Raw genomic sequence first — 16,270 nt, 5'->3', positions numbered from 1 at the left:
GCTAGACCCTATCTCACCACTCATGTGATAGTTGTAACATTGTGGACACATTCCTTTTTGGTAGTTCAGTCTCCTGTGAGGATAGCGGATACCTTAAAGAATTGCTGTGAAGTTTAAAAGAAATAGCATTTGTGGACATTTAGTTGAGTATGTGGCTCAGACGAAAGTTCATTCTACAGGAAACTATTACTTTCAGTGTCACTTTTATTTTTAGTCTTGATTGTGATTATTTGTGCTGTAAGGAGAATTAGCTGTTCAAATTGGACCTAGAACTCACTTGAAGTGGTTAAAGATGACAAGGGTTTTTCTGGGAGTCAGCATGAAAATTCATTCCAGTGACCATTTTTAATTCATCTTTTCATGCTGTCTTCATCTCAGTCTGAGCTTCCCAGATGATTGTGAACTATAGCCTGGATTGACAACTCTAAGGGAAACTGAGAACACCAGCATCATTTGACCTGTTCAAATCTTAGCTTAGGATGACAACTGTGTGCATGCACAGTGATTGTACATGTGAGGGTGACTCAGTGATTCAGGATTGGACTTGGGATCAGTACAGTGGGTGGATGAGAGGAGGGGGAGGTATTATTCTGGTTGAGGTAATGTGTCTGGTCTTCCTCTTGGCATGAATCTTTGAGTACTGGGAATCTGTCCTAGGACAGCTTTGGGAGTTACTGGCACCTTGTTCCATGGAGGTCGTGGCAGTATAGTTCAATAGTATGGTGTAACTGAAGTTATAAAGCATGAGGATCTGTGAAGGAGTAGTGATACCATGTGTCATTGTTGGAAGGTGTATTTGTTCAGACCACCAATCCTAGGGACTGCCATACACATCACTGATGACCTGCTGAGTGGGGTGAGGGGGTGATGGCCTTGGATGTACAAAGTGCCCTGGATAGTCTGTTTGCACAGCACCCATGACAGGAGACATATGCTGCCTCCTTACACACTACATCAGGATGAGGAGCCATAGAGGTAGGTCTCTGAGGTCCTCCGAGGGTTTGGGGTATAGGAGATGAGGAAAATGAGTCAATCTTGGAGCTGTGGTGAGGGCTTAGGAGGAGCGAGGTGCTTGTCAATTCTTTCTGTTTCCCCAAGGATTTGCTTTGATTATTTGCCAGGTGCTCACAGTGGCTATGAGGCATGCATGCGATCTCTGTGGGCTCTGCTCATGCTGGCTCCTCAGGCAGTAATTGTCCACAGGTTTACAGATGCAAGAGGAGGCTACATAGGCAGTGGGCTAGGCTAGCATCCAGGCTCAGGGAGAGCAGATTGTCCTTCAGCAAACAGAGTAGTAAGGGGTAGAGTCGGGGAGAAGCCTGAGGGCCCAGTGTTCTCCACAGGTGCAAGCCAGGCTGTGTGCATATTGCTGAGCAGCTGTTTCATGTTTTCTTATTTTCTTCTCTCTAGGTCAAGCGCTCCAGGAGTAAAGGTGGGTTAGCTGGTCCTGATGGCACCAAGTCTGTCTTTGGACAGATGTGTGCTAAGATGAGTTCCTTCAGTCCTGACAGCCTTCTCCTTCCTCACCGTGTCTGGAAAGTCAAGTTTGTGGGTGAGAAGTTGTCATATGCTGGAGAATAAGTGGCTTTCCTGAGGGGTAGACCTTGAGTTTGCTGGGACTGTCGGCAGAGGGCACATGCACGTGGGATGCAGGGTGCTCCAGTGGTTGCTTGCCTGGTGCTCTTCATAAGGGTGGGAGTAGGCAGCCTGCACATTGCTGGTTCTCTTTTCCCACCAGGTGAATCTGTGGATGACTGTGGTGGTGGCTACAGCGAGTCCATAGCTGAGATCTGTGAAGAGCTGCAGAACGGACTCACTCCCCTTCTAATCGTGACACCCAATGGGAGGGATGAGTCTGGGGCCAACCGAGACTGCTACCTATTCAATCCGGCTGCTCGGGCGCCTGTGCACAGCAGCATGTTCCGCTTCCTGGGTGGGTCTTCTCAATTGTCTGTGATGCTGCAAGGTCAAGTTTATGTTCACCTTTAAATTAGTTTAGTATCTGCTCAGTCTTGGAAGAGACAGTAGATGTTTTAAATATTTAACTTTTGAGAGCTTTACCAGTGAAAAGGATTTTTAATGTTTATTGTGTGTTTTGCCAAAGTTATGGGAGTGAACAAGGTGCTGTTCTTAGTTCTGTGCCTGCCCAGCATTCAGGGCTTGGTAGTGCAGACTTCAGAAGCTATAGCCAATCCATGCATAGCTACGGACATACAGAACCTGGTGGTCCACTGTGGCATGCTAAGGGCTGGAAGCAGCATTTGACACTGAGAGGATCTGAAATGACTGTGTTTCTTCATTCTAAATGTATTTGAAATTTAGGATCAGATGGGGTAGGGAGGTCTTGGCGTGGGCTATTCCCTCCCTCTTGACCCGTTAGGGTCTTTGCAGATTGCTCCCAGCCTCAATGTCACACCACTGTTCTCTGGTAGAACACCCATCTTCTTGGAGAACCTTCAGCTCTTTGCTTTGCCATCAAAGGAATAGGAACTGGCCTCAGTCTGGCTTAGACCTGTGTGTGGAAAGAATACAAAGAGTAAGAAATTCATCTTCCAGGAACAGAAGGAAATAACGGAGTTAGAGTAGGGAACAAGATTTTGAGAGTGAGCCTAGATCTGTGAGTTTGGATAATGTTGATTTAGAAGGCACTGGGGCCTTGGTGCAGAGCCAGTGCTCTATGGCGTGTTTGAGTGAACTAGAAGCAATTTTGTCATCCATTTCAAGTATCTTCTGTCTCTTGTGTTTTGAATCATCAGGAGTATTACTGGGCATTGCCATCCGAACCGGGAGTCCCCTGAGCCTCAACCTCGCTGAGCCTGTGTGGAAGCAGCTGGCTGGAATGAGCCTCACCATTGCAGACCTCAGTGAGGTGACTCACCTGGGCTGTGTGGGGGTTCCCTGGGATCTTGTTATAAGGCATAGCCTGTTTTGGGGGTCTGGCCTCATTCACACTCCAGGGTCACTGAGGCCACTGGCCAATGACTACCTTCTAGTCACAAAGAAGGTGTGTGGATGTGAGGCTTGTTTGCTTGTAGATCTTGATTTATCATCTCTTTTGTAGTGCTTTGCAACCTATGGTCCTGTCAGATAAGAAAGCCCACTGTCTTTTTCTTGTGCAAAAGCTGAGCTTCTGGGTGACTGGGCAGTGCCTCAGACTGGGGAGGGATTGCCTGATGCAAGCAGCCATAGCCAGGCTTTCCCCTTTGCTGCCCAGTCCTTCATGCCACTGCACAGGGAATAGTCTATCACCCACCAGTTTCTGTTATTTTCTCAGCAGTTAATTTTAAGAACTTTGTTGAATGATGAATTTGATCAGCTTCTTGGGTGAAGCACTTTCTTGTTATGTCTTCCTTTTGTTTCTTGGTACATGTGATATGCTTACAACCTCGAGATACACCCTGAGGCACACTAAGGTCTGCCGTGACAGTGTGCTTGGGAATATTGGAGTCTTATAGGAACAAGCCTGATTCAACATGTGGGCTCTTTCTCCTCAAAAGGTTGATAAAGATTTTATTCCTGGGCTCATGTATATCCGTGACAATGAAGCTACCTCAGAGGAGTTTGAAGCCATGAGCCTGCCTTTCACGGTGCCAAGCGCCAGTGGCCAGGACATCCAGCTGAGCTCTAAGTACACACATATCACCCTGGACAACCGTGCAGAATATGTCCGGCTGGCAATAAACTACAGGTTTGTGGTCATCTGTCCTCATTTGCTTTGACTTACTAAAATAGCAAAAGTAGCAGGAAATGGTTGGTTAGATATCTACTTTTTTTTTTTTTCCACATAAAGGTGTCACATAGAGCAAAATGTTAATGGGACTGGCTCTAGCTATTACTGATCTGTGGTCATAAAGCTTATTTTGTGACCAGGATCAGAGTAGTTCCTATTCTTGTCTGAGTTTTCTGGCTCTAACTAGAATACTGAGGTAGATACAATCTGTCTGTTTAGGGGACTGCCCCTACAGGGCCCTTCAGGCCTGTTTGTCCACCTCAGTGCTTTCTATGTCAGCTCTGCAGGGATAGCGTTAGGTCAGGAGCTCTGTGTGATAGAGCAGCATCTCTAAGTGCGTGCAGCCTTGGATGCCACAGCTCAGGTGGGGTGTGGTAGTAGGTCAGTGACACCACAGCACCTTTCATTGCTTCCTGCATGTTGGTAGGCTTTGCTTGCTGGACTCTGGTTGGGGATAGTCCTGGTGAGTGTCACATCTACCTTGGAGCTTTGACTGCAGTCACAAGCTGTAATCCCACAGTCTGCTCTAGGGTTACGCAGTGTCTGCTCCAGCATTGCATATTGCTATTGGACCTACAGTGTCTGATTCCAGTTCCTTGGGTTTCTTATGAATTTGAGAATTGTGTTTTGGAGTGCCTGTAACTTAGCCCATTTATGAGACAAATGTAAAAACAAACTGAGTAAATAATATGCCACTTACGGTAATTTTGAAATAAATATTTATGTTTTAGAGTTCTATTCTTTTGAGAAAAGTAACAGGTGAGTGATTAATGGTAATATTATTAATGATGTTATTAATAATACATCATGTAATCAACTCTAGGTTGATTTCCAACTTATTATAATACACCTGTATCCATTTCATTGAAATATTTGCAGAATTGAAAACTTGGGACCTTAATTCTGTACCAGTTAGAGGGACTCAGTGTTGTGAGAAGCTCTGTGGTAACTAGGTTTGCAAAGCAGAAAGAATGACAGATTCTTACTAAAAGTGTTGAAGTGTCAACCAGCCCTGATGGAGTGTTCTTTGGTTTGCAACACACATGGATTTGTCACCCAGGGTTGCTCCTCTCAGCCCTTCTCAGCTAGGAGGTGTGTGTGATAGTACTGTGTGGTAAGGCTTGGTGTCAGCAGAACAAAGTCAATGCCACCAAAGACAGAAGTGTAAAGTGAGTTTTTTCTTCCAGACTCCATGAATTTGATGAGCAAGTGGCTGCTGTTCGGGAAGGGATGGCCCGAGTTGTGCCTGTCCCCCTTCTTTCTCTGTTTACTGGATATGAACTAGAGACAATGGTATGCCAGCCTCTGCATGGTGCTGCCCTGGAACTGCCTTTTGCATAGTGACTCACTCATCAGGATTACTAGTTCATTTCTTAGTTAAGACCTTGAATTTGGAAATCTAAGATAGGTCCATGAGTGTTGAATGTAGTAAAAACACACAGTGTGTGTCCCTCTTACACCCACCCCATACAAGGTTGAAGTGGAGGGTTGTGTTCATGTCTACCTGGGTCCCTTGGGACTTTCCCTCACCCCAAAAGCAAGCCTAAATAAAGCAAAAAGAATGACAGATTCTTACTGAAAGTGTTGAAGTGTCAACCAGCCCTGATGGAGTGTTCTTTGGCAGGTTTGTGGCAGCCCAGACATCCCACTGCATCTTTTGAAGTCTGTGGCAACATATAAAGGAATCGAGCCCTCTGCATCCCTGATTCAGTGGTTCTGGGAAGTGATGGAGTCTTTCTCTAACACAGAACGCTCCCTCTTCCTTCGCTTTGTGTGGGGCCGGACTAGGCTGCCCAGGACCATTGCCGACTTCCGGGGCAGAGACTTCGTCATCCAGGTGGGCTTGTCTCTGAGTTAATGGGTATTGGGCTGGTGTCAGTTGAAGTGTCGTGCCCCTTGCACATAATCCCACAGTAGACTGAAAAATGGTCTCTTGTGTTTTCATAGAAACAAGTGTATATCCAACTTCACTCATTTGAAGGATCAAAATTTTATCATCACATTTACCTTTACTTTACCATTACTGGTCTTAAGAAATGTGTCTGGCCATCACCAGTATATACTGCTGTTATGTCAGCATATTCTAGTTTTTGAACACACATGTTATGTAAAGCATTTGTTTAATTATCTGGTTAAATTAGGTGAATCATTAAGCAACATGCTACTAACTGAGAAAAATGACACTGCTCCTCAGATTGAGAATGAGAGTTTTACTTTAGGTTCTACCTCAGCAGGATAATGGTAGAAAAAAAGCTCAATCTGCCTTCTGGCCACTGAGGTGGAAAGACCTAACACTCCCCTCTCTGTCCTGAGATTCTGGTAGTAACAACTTTAGAGGACTGGGCCCTGTGGGAGGTCCCTCTCTCCCTGGCATGCTTGGAAGAATTAGGAATGGCTTCTCCCCAAACACATCCTAACCTGGGCTGGGAAAGTATCCACTCTTCAAGGAAATTTTTGAGAGCATGTACAGTTTTTCTCTCAAAAAAGTAGGTTATTCCTACATTTTGTCCATAATTCTTGCTGCTTTCTAGTGTCAGTCTTTAGTGGCCAAATTGGGCAGATGGCTTTGTGGAGGGTTCCCTAAGTGGGTGAGTATTGGGTCTAACTCCTGGTCCTGTGCCAGCAGGAAGGAGTCTTATCTGTGCCAACAGAGATGAGACATTCTACATCTCTCTTCTAGGGATTGACTGGTAAAAAGTAATCATTACAATAACTAATTGGCATTTTTCGTTTTTACAAGTCCTAGGAATGAATTGTTCCCTTTTATTTCTAAAATTGGCTAGATTCTTTATTTCCTGGTACTTTGTTATTCTTAGCCAAAAACTGATGATTTTTGTGAGAGTCAGGAATTTAATGAACACAAAAAATCGATTTGTAATTTTATCTATCCTTGTATGTAGTCTCTGATAATTTAATATTTGTCATCAACAGGTCCTGGATAAATACAACCCCCCTGACCACTTCCTTCCTGAATCCTACACCTGTTTCTTTTTGCTGAAGTTGCCCAGGTATTCCTGTAAGCAGGTGCTGGAGGAGAAGCTGAAATATGCTATCCACTTTTGCAAATCCATAGACACAGATGATTATGCTCGCATAGCCCTCACAGGAGAGCCAGCTGCCGATGACAGCACTGATGACTCAGATAACGAGGATGTAGATTCATTTGCTTCAGATTCTACGCAAGATTATTTAACAGGACACTAAAATGGAGGAATGCAATCAGGTAGCAAAAGGAGACTGAACAAGCAAAGCAGAGTGCTGCTGTTTAGATTGCGGAATATCTGGTGTGTCCTCAAAATGTGTGGGAGGGAGGCAGAGTGACAGGTCCTCTCTCCCCGTGATCAGAATAATGAATGGAATAATGATGGGAAAATCAGCCTGTGCACGTGGAACACTATGTGGACACTTAACATCATTTTTGAGACTTAAAGTGTCTTCTCACCCATAATGCTGCATTACACATAGGACTCTGTGTTTACTAAAGTGTGTACATGTTTATATAAATACTGAATTGCAGCATCCCAAGAATGAATAAAGCCTTTTTACTTGTGGGTGCAATAGATTTTTTTTCTTTCAAGTGTCGTGCATCGTCTTGATTGTATATTGAAAATACTGTGTAATAATTAAATCATATTATAAATATTTCAACTAATTTTACTCCAAATTTGTTTATTAAAAGCTTTTTGAACGTTATTATCAGTATTACTTGAATGCATCCAGAGGTTATTTAAACAAAAATGAAAAACAAAAAGGCCATTTGATTCTCTCCTTGTCTCCCCAGGTGTACCATTTTAGTGTATGCATTATGTAATTTGAATTGAGGCCTTTCTGTGAACAGTATCATAACTTCTATCATGGCAAGTGTACTATATAATGTTTGTGTCATATATATGCCGAAATTTTAATTCCCTATAAATAAAACATCTGTCACAAAATTGTAGGCTGAGCTTTCTTAACCAGTTAGACTAGCACTGGATGTGCTACAACCAAAACACAAATTAATCTTCGATACATTAGTGGTTAAGCCATGCCAGTCTTAGTTTAGACTCCATGACAGAGAAGTAATCATCAGGAGAAGTTCTAAGGAGAAGAGTTGGTGTTCGTGGCCACGGGGTCCTGGAGCCTTCAGTGTTCTTTCCCTTGATCTTCTGCCCAGCTCTGGCCATCTTCACAGTCCTTGTTCCTGTTCCCATTGGCTTGGGCCAGGGATGTCCCTGGACTAGTTGGCCATGGAATTGGGTTTGAGCTGCTTATGTTTGGGAAGCTCTCTGCATAGGTAAGGACAGAGAATAGGAGTGGGTCTAGTGCACTAGAACTTGAAGTCACTGGTGTTGGTTGATGCAAAAGTTTGTATTTCATGTTGAGATTTCTCTATTGAGGGATAGAATGTTTGGCACTGGGCATAAGAGAGCCAAACATGGAAAGTTTTTTTCTGGGAACTTATCCACGATCAAATTGGGGAATGCCAGGATCAATCTGTTTTCAGCTTGGCTAAAATTTTCATGTGCTTTTTTTTTTTTAAATCATCAGCTCTTTTTGTTGTTAGTCAACATGTGTTGCATAACAAAAATACCCCAAAGTCAGTGGTATTTAAAAAGCAGTATTTTTTATGCACCTAGATTGGCTGACCTTGGCGGGATGGCTCTGGATTACAGGTCCACTGGGGCTCTGCCTCACATACCTCTGGGTGTGTCTCATTGTGATACAGGTACAAGAGGGCCGACTGTGCTGTCACCTCCACCCACACTGTTGGCCATAGCCAGTCATGCAACCAACCCTCAAATCAGTGGACTGGCAGATGTATTCTGTCTCTAGAACATTGGTTCTCAAAGTCTTGTCTGATGATGCCTGTTTTTTTTTTTTTTTTTTTTTTTTTTTTTTAATTAATTGATTTTATTTCTTTAAATACACGACATCGGAATGCATTGCAATTCTTATTACACATATAGAGCACAATTTTTCATATCTTTGTATATAAAGTGTGTTCATGCCAATTCAAGTTTTTATACATGTAGTTTGGGTTTTTTTGCATTACAATTCTTATTACACATATATACCACAATTTTCATATCTCTGTTTGTATATAAAGTAGGTTGACACCCAATTCATGTCTTCATACATGTACTTTGGATAATGATGTCCATCACATTCCATCATCCTCTATGCCTGGGGTTTCCTTGCAGGGTGTCCAGCAGGTCCTCTCTCCCCACTTAACATGTCTGCATGAAGCCAGATTTTCTTCATGTCCTTCTACCATAAATTATATTTTAAAATATTTTAATACTTGAAAATTTTTCAATTTTAATTTTCCACGTGGTAACTATTGAGATTTATAACCCAGATAAAAATTGAGGATCTGAGAGAGCTTTTAAGAGTCCAGAAGATTTCCAGGACTAAAACTGCTTCTCTAGAGATGTGCAGAACCACAGCAGAGTGTGTGGCTGTGTGGAGCACAGATCTGGAACAAGCAGGCCTCTACCACAAGAGGTGGAGCTCCACTTTTTTTTCATGGTTAGAAGCCTGAGACAGACTGGCAATTGCCTGAGACAAACTTGACCGACCCCACTTTTTTTTAAAAACTTAAACAAAAGGTTTATTTATTTCATTCTCTTACATCATGCTATTCACATTTTTAAAAAGTGTGGGGGCTTTGTTTTTCATAGTCACAATTTCATTTTTGCCCAAGAGGATTCTAGGACAGTAACATGTTATCTTCAGTTTAACTTTTTAGCCTCCTTCAAGTAATGAAGCCTAAAGCTCACTTTAGCAGATCAAGATTTGTGCAGCAGAACCTATTCAATTGTATGGAAAATGAATCCACCTATGGGAACAATGGAACACTTCAGTTACACCCATTAAGAGCCCTTAATTTGGGGAGGTTCCACCAATATTTTGAATTGTGGACTAATTGATTTGATGCATCATGTTTGCTTTTTTACTGATAAAAATGATGATGGACATATTTAGAATGTGTATAAAGCTGCGATCTTAGATTTAACAAGAACTTCACAGGGTGCTTATAATAATCTATTCTCTATTACTGTAACAAAATGCCAAAGGCTGAATAACTGAAAAGAGGCTTATTTAGTTCCCAGTTCTGGAGGTTCAGGACCATGCTACTGGCATCAGCTCAGGTAATAGTGAGGATCTGATGGCAGATAGCATCACAATGGCAGGAGCAGAATAGGAGAGAGAATTCTCATGTGGCAAGATAGCAGCCAAGAGACTGGGTGTGGCCAAGCTTGTTCTTTTCTAAGAACCCTTTCAAAAGAACTAATTCGGGTCACAAAAGTGTTCCTAAATCTCTTCCGAGGGCATGAACCTGTGACCCAAAAACCTCCACTAGGTCCCACCTCTTAGTTCCCACCTTCCCAACATGGCCATACTGAGGTCCAAGCTTCCCTTGGGGGGACAAACCACATCCAAACCATAACAGTGCCAAAGCATAGCAAGGGTTGTTAGAATTCCAGACAAAAACTCCTGGTTTCCCTGCATAGAGTGTACCTAACACTTTCCCTGAGGACAACTTTTGCCTTCCCTCCTGCAGGACTTGCTCAAGTGGCTATGCCTTCTGCTCCTTCCTGCCTTCAGCAGAGTCCCCTGCTCATGTTCGATCACAGCCCATGTGGCTCTGGCTTGGCTCTGTGGTTTATCCTTTCTGTATGCTGAATGCTACTATCTGTCCTTCTGAGCTGAAGTGTATAAGCTCCACTCTTCACACCAGTCTCAGTCCTGGACCAGACCTGCACAGGCAGCTGCTCAGCAGGTCCTATTGTAGAGGAGTGTGGGATGGGGGTCGGATAGAAGTGGCCCTTCTTCTGCTTGAGATTTGATCCAAGACCCCAAAATTAGTCTTTGACTCTGTTGTCTCTGAAAGGCACTTGGCATGGCCTGAGCTGGGCCCAAATCTGGATCCTCAACGTCTATAAATGGCTTTTTGAGCAAGAGTGTATGTACCCACAGTACCTAGCCTCATAGCATGCTCTCCAAAGAGTGATCTGCCTGGATGAAGAAACTGCTCAGCCTTGTGGTCACCACTGCCAGTCTTAGTCTTCAAGGACTCATGCTCGGGTTTAACTAGAATCTAAAAAGCTTTGAAAAAGCTTCCTAAATCCATGTGATATAAGCTATCTTGACTTGCAAAAATTTCTTCATTTTAGGGAGAGAAAGAAGTTTGGGGAATGCCATTAGTTTTGGAGATGTTGAGATGTTGAAGTTTATCATGAAATCCCCTTTGAATTGCTCTGCCGTTCCCTGGGCACCCACCTTACACACCACTCTCTTCCCACGTTTAGCTGCAGTGTCACCTGGGTCTGGGCTACTCCTCCACAAGGATTAACTCACCAAGGCAGCTGGGAGACACGTGAGCATGTGATTCCTCAGAGTTTAAATCTGCTGTGTGGCTCGGGGTCTTGTGATCCCTCACAGTTCTTCTTGGTAAGCTAATGTTTGGGCATTAATAAGCTTGATAAATCACTTTTTTTTTCTAGAAAGACTTTACAGCCATGATCTCTGCTATTGTGTATCTTTTATCACTAGGATCCTACCCGTTGGATAAAGACTGGGTTGGTCAGGGGTGCAGGGTCCTGACTCCTTCCCTGGTGTGCTGCAGGAAATGAGGTGCAAGAGTCGCTAGCTTCTCCTGGAAATCAGCCCTATGTGCTTCTGACCACAGGGCCGCCAGTTGGTGAACTTTGCCCTCTGCTGGTCAGGAGGAGGTCTATGGGGTGACAGTGGTTGTCCTGATGATAGCCTTACATCAATGTGCCTGGGTGGGGGTGGGGGGGAGCAGGGCTGGTGGTCAGGAAGGCAGGTAGCCAGAGACTGCTCCTGAGGAAGTCACAGGGGTCTTTCCCTGACTGTGGGCTCCTTGATCTGTCTTCAGTCATCTCTGCTTGCAGAAATGATGTCCACATGCAGTAGGCATCTCAGTGACTTAGGCACCCCTTCCTGTGGGCTATATGGCTCCTCACAGGCCCTCAGCTCCCCAGGGCGCTACTAGGATAGTGTCCACTCTTTGCAGAGCTGTAGGAAAGGACTGGGGAGGGCTGAGCTCTGCTGTGACACAGTGCCACACACTGTAAACTCTCCCACTAGCACCAGAGTTCTCCTACACCTGGTCTTGACATCTTGTCACGGTGGTCACAGGCCTTTTGATGTCACTGTGGTCCCTTGGAAAGTTCCCTGTGCAGGAGCAGCTATGGACCTCACCTGCTGTGAACTCTCCACTCAGACATCAATGCCAACCATGGGTGGATGCCAGTGGTGGTGTCTGGGGTCCCCTGTCTGACAAGGGTGAGAGGCAAGGGGTGCCTTCACGGAGTCTCCCACAAACATAAAATATGCAAACACATCTACATAAAGCCCATTGCTGCATAAAATATAAGCAAACGGATTCTATAACAGATACACTGAAATTTATACATTTGATTAGTCTGTACTAGCCACCTTTGGCCTTCATGTTAGATTTCAATGATGAGGCTGCTTGCCAGGAACATGCAGGGAGCCTTTATTTTATAATTTCTTTTGAGCCATCCAAAGAAGATATAGATCTATGGTCCAATTTTGTTTTGAACCCAAATCCTCCTGCCCAGCTCAGGAGAAACCTGAGATTCCTGAGACCAGTACCAAGGACTTCTGACTGAAGAAATCCAGACCCCCCTCAAGATACTAGGCCACTCCTGAGTTATGCCAAGGCTGGCTTAAAATGACACCATCTGCATCCAGTGCTCCCTCTCAGGTGCCAGGAAAAGAAACCCCTCTGGATCTGGCTTTAACAACCAAAAAGATTGATTGGTGACAAGTTACAAACTCAGAGGTAAACAGTTCATTGTTTGGCTTGGGTACAGGTACCTGGTCTTCAGGACTCTGTCCAGCTCCATGGTGCCTTCGTCACCCTCACAGCTGGCCCCAGAGGTCCTAGCCCTTTGGTTTGGGACATGTAGATGTGGTTATCTGAGCCAGTTAATAGTTGGGGAGTGGGATTTCCTCCAAGATAAGGCTACACAGGGCCCATCCTTAGGGCTGGGATAAGACTGATCCTACTGCCAACATTTGGCAGCTATGTAAGTACCAGTTAACTGGGAGGCTCAAGGAGTCCCCACTCTTGGCCACATTTGTGCTGCAGATATTTACAACTCTTTTTTTGACACATCTGCCTGCATGGTTGCATGTGCACACCATCCCATAAGGGTGGTGTCAGCCAGGAACTTCTGTCCACTCAAGGTACTTCCATATTTGTGCTCTGGGCCCTCTTTCCACTTTCTGTCTGTGTGTTTGTCTGAGGTCAAAAAGCAGGGGACAAAAGCAAGCACTGACAAAAAGCAAGTGTCAATATTGTTCTTTGTGAAAACATGATCTCCCTGTGTAGTTTATCTGTCTCTCTGTATTTTTGTGTTTGTGGGTCAGTGTGTAGTTTGTGTGTGGTGTCTGTGATATGTGCATACCTGTTTCTGAACATAGTTTATGAGCCTGTGTGTGTATGTATGTGTGTGTGTAGTTTGTGTGTCTCTGTGTGGTTTATGCACCTCTCTGTGGGATTTAAAAAAATCTGTACCTATGTGTGTCTGTGTGTGTCTGTATTTGTGTGTCTTTTTATCTTGTGCATCTCTGTGTGGGGTCTGTGTGTCTATGTGTGTGTATTCTCGTGTGTATGTGTGTGTGTACGTGGTGTGAGAGAGCTTTCCACAAGCATAACCTTGGCTACAGCCTTGGGCTTCAATGGAGCAAGACAAGGAGAAAGCAGGAAAGTAGCCAAGTTAATCAACTTTAGCAAAGAACTCTTAAAATACAGACCAGAATATTCACTCGGTTTACTTTTTCCCAACTCTTCTTGGTAGAGAAAACCTGCAGCTAGTCCTGAACCACTTTTTGTGAAGTACAGAGGAGCATTTAGAGCGGAGCTAGCTTTCAGAGAAGCGCGGAACAGGTCCCTTTCTGCAGCGACCCTTTCCCACCAAAGGAGCCTTCTCTTGCAGCCCTTGGATTCCGCTCCAAGCCTAGTCCCGCCTGGCCACCCCAGGTGGGGGCGGGGGGAGCGGCAGCGGGGCGGTGAGGTCTGTGGGCGTGGCCGCTGGGGGGCCCAAAGGGAGGGGCAACACTCCCGCCCCTTCTCCAGGGCTGCGGCAGCCTTTGAAGAGTTCTGTCCCCAGGATTGTTCTTCCTTCACCTTTCAGAGCCATCGGTTTGGACATTAAACTTGGCTCTTGGAGAAAGATCAACAAGTTTGCAGGTAAATGCAAGTGCTTTTACTACATGGGATTGAGGAGGTGATGAGCCAGCCTATTCCGGGGAGCAGGCGGGCGTTTAAAGAAGTGGAGTGTGGAGTCATTGCTTTTTGAAGCAAGGCAAGTCCCTCTAAGGGAAAATGTGCAAATATTATTCAGTGGAGTAGCTGATGCTAACACACTGCGTTTCTGAATTTAACCGGGAGTCTCGCATCCGCGTTTGCTCTCTGAGACCCCCGGCTCACTAGGAAGGCTGGATCAAGGGTACTGAGGAGGGGAGTTTGGAAGTGTTCAGACAGTAAATGTTCCACTTGAACTCCAGGGTGGCCTGAGCCCGGCAGTCAGGCGTTTCTTGGGAATGGAATGCACTGGAGTGAAAACATTAAATCCCTCAAAGCTGCTTCTTTTTCCTCTGGTCACACACAGAGAAATAAATGGGCTTTAATGTAGCCAGCTCTTTTCAAGGACATGGATGTTAAGTACAGAGGTCTGCGTGTGTGGGCATTCTGTGTTTATAGACCAAGACCAGGAGAGGGGACTCAGGACAAGGGCAGATGCTCCTACCCTGCAACCTCATCCCCTGCTCCCAGCAGAATCAAGAGCCCCAGAACCTTTCCACCTCTTGCTGTATAGCTAGTTTCCCAGGGGACTTCAACATGCATAAGACTTTGTGAGAAGCACTAACTGAGAGCAATGGCATGGATTTATGCCATTAGTAGTTATAGGCAACTGATGTTCTACCTGGCCATCAAAGAAATGCCGTTCCCTGATGTCTGCTTGTTGGGAGATCTGAACTGTGCAGAGCAGGGCCTGCTGGTGTTGGAGTGCCTGGGAGCTAGAAAGCATCTGGCAGTACTAACTCTCACTTAAAAACTAGTGAGGATTCAATCTGAAAACAGAGGAGAGAGGTTTGGGTATGCTCTAAAGGATTGCATGAAAACTATTTGTTATTGCGAATTGAGTTTACAAACACTTGAGTGCAGTTGTTCACATCAGGTGTGGGGATGGTTTAGGAGCAGAGTTTCCTAAAGTTTTATTGCACTGATGATAAATTAAAAAAAGTATCAATATTGTTCTTGTTCTTTGAGAAAGGATGACTTCTCTGGAGTTAACTGAGGTCTGAAGGCATCAGGAATTACTGGGAAGAGGGAGACCCTGACTGCCCCTAGAGACCCAGCAGTGCCCCGACCTGGGACACCTGGCTCTTTGTTTCTATATAGGAGTGGCAGGTGACAGGGGAAGTTTTAAGCTGGAAGCCAAATAATTAGATGTACATTTTGGAAAGATCACTGTGGGCTGGGTGGTGGGGAGCAACTAAAATGTTCAAGAAAGCCCCTGTTGAGTCTCCCTGCTATGAGGTGCCTGTCTGGCCAAGGCAGGGAGGCACTTGCAGGTGATGAGTTTGCAGGGTAAAGGTGACTCATGGGGAGTACTCTCAGTTGATTAATGGTACGCACTGATGGTGTGATCAGTTGTGGGGGTCCCAGGAAAGATCTAGGAATGACTTCAAACTTCTGGGTCCTTTGGGCACCTTTGAGTCCATAGAGACAAGAGGGTTTCTGGACCCAGTGGTCTTGGCTGCTGAAGAGAGCTTGGAGTAGGGGTTGCCCCGTGACGTGAGGATGAGGCCTCTTGGGAGAGGGAAGAAAAGAAGGTTTGGTTTTGTTTTAAACTGGAGATGGGGGAAGGTTGGCCTGGAAAGAGATAAGAGATACCAGACAGAGATGCCAGAAAGGTGGGAGGAAGAAAAAGTGGAACTGGAGTAGAGAAGTTGCCCCTTTTCCAATTCCCTTGGAAATAGCCTTTACAGTCCTGATCTCTGAATGCTCCTATGATCAGCTACCTGCATCCACCTCTACACTTTCTTGGTTGTTGTGTTCCCTATCCCTCCCTCTCTCTCTTTCCAGGTTTGATTACTAATTCTGTCATTGTTTCTCATTGCCTGTCTAGAGAGAGTGCAGAGGCACTTCCTAGAATTGGTGTGGTGCCGCCCCACCTGCCACCATCAGAAAGCTGGCTTGTTTTAGACTATGGCCCATGTGCAGGGCATCAGGGCGGACTAAGTAATTCCAGGATAATGATAGTGGGGAGGGATTCCCCTGCCAAAAGCTGGGGGTAGCAGAAAGGCCTCTTCTGCACTTGGAAGCTCATTGAAGAGGCCAGTCCAAGAGACAGTTGGCAGCGAGGCCGAGTGGTCAAGATCCTCCTAAGCTGTGCATTCGAACGCACCAGTCCCTTTCTTCCCCACAGAGGTGCGCTGCCACTGTCCCTAGAGGCCAGGTGAGTACTTCCCACATCAAAGTACCCCTCTGGC

The 16,270-nt window shown here is 45.1% G+C and overlaps 2 protein-coding genes across 14 annotated transcripts in view; both read left to right on the top strand.

The window, feature by feature from the left end:
* Herc2 (HECT and RLD domain containing E3 ubiquitin protein ligase 2) overlaps positions 1-7,665 on the top strand; it is a 183,704-nt gene extending 176,039 nt beyond the window's left edge. For all 13 annotated transcript variants that reach the window (XM_048793048.1, XM_048793046.1, XM_015480325.2 and 10 more), the window contains 7 exons: positions 1,411-1,552; positions 1,739-1,933; positions 2,757-2,869; positions 3,498-3,688; positions 4,918-5,023; positions 5,355-5,567; positions 6,662-7,665. In XM_048793048.1, coding sequence (XP_048649005.1) covers positions 1,411-1,552; positions 1,739-1,933; positions 2,757-2,869; positions 3,498-3,688; positions 4,918-5,023; positions 5,355-5,567; positions 6,662-6,934 — 1,233 coding nt within the window. In that variant the 3' untranslated portion in view covers positions 6,935-7,665. The remainder of the gene's footprint in view (positions 1-1,410; positions 1,553-1,738; positions 1,934-2,756; positions 2,870-3,497; positions 3,689-4,917; positions 5,024-5,354; positions 5,568-6,661) is intronic.
* A 6,182-nt stretch (positions 7,666-13,847) lies between these two features.
* The window catches only part of Oca2 (OCA2 melanosomal transmembrane protein), a 329,902-nt gene continuing 327,479 nt past the window's right edge, over positions 13,848-16,270 (top strand). Inside the window, exon 1 of the mRNA XM_015480040.2 lies at positions 13,848-13,961. The gene's annotated coding sequence lies outside the window, so the exon portion shown is untranslated. The remainder of the gene's footprint in view (positions 13,962-16,270) is intronic.

This window comes from Marmota marmota, unplaced genomic scaffold (assembly GCF_001458135.2).
Source record: "Marmota marmota marmota unplaced genomic scaffold, marMar, whole genome shotgun sequence".
In the NCBI taxonomy this organism is placed as follows: Eukaryota; Metazoa; Chordata; class Mammalia; order Rodentia; family Sciuridae; genus Marmota; species Marmota marmota.
The sequence above is the reverse complement of the archived record's forward strand: the minus strand, read 5'-3'. Positions and strand labels throughout refer to the sequence as shown.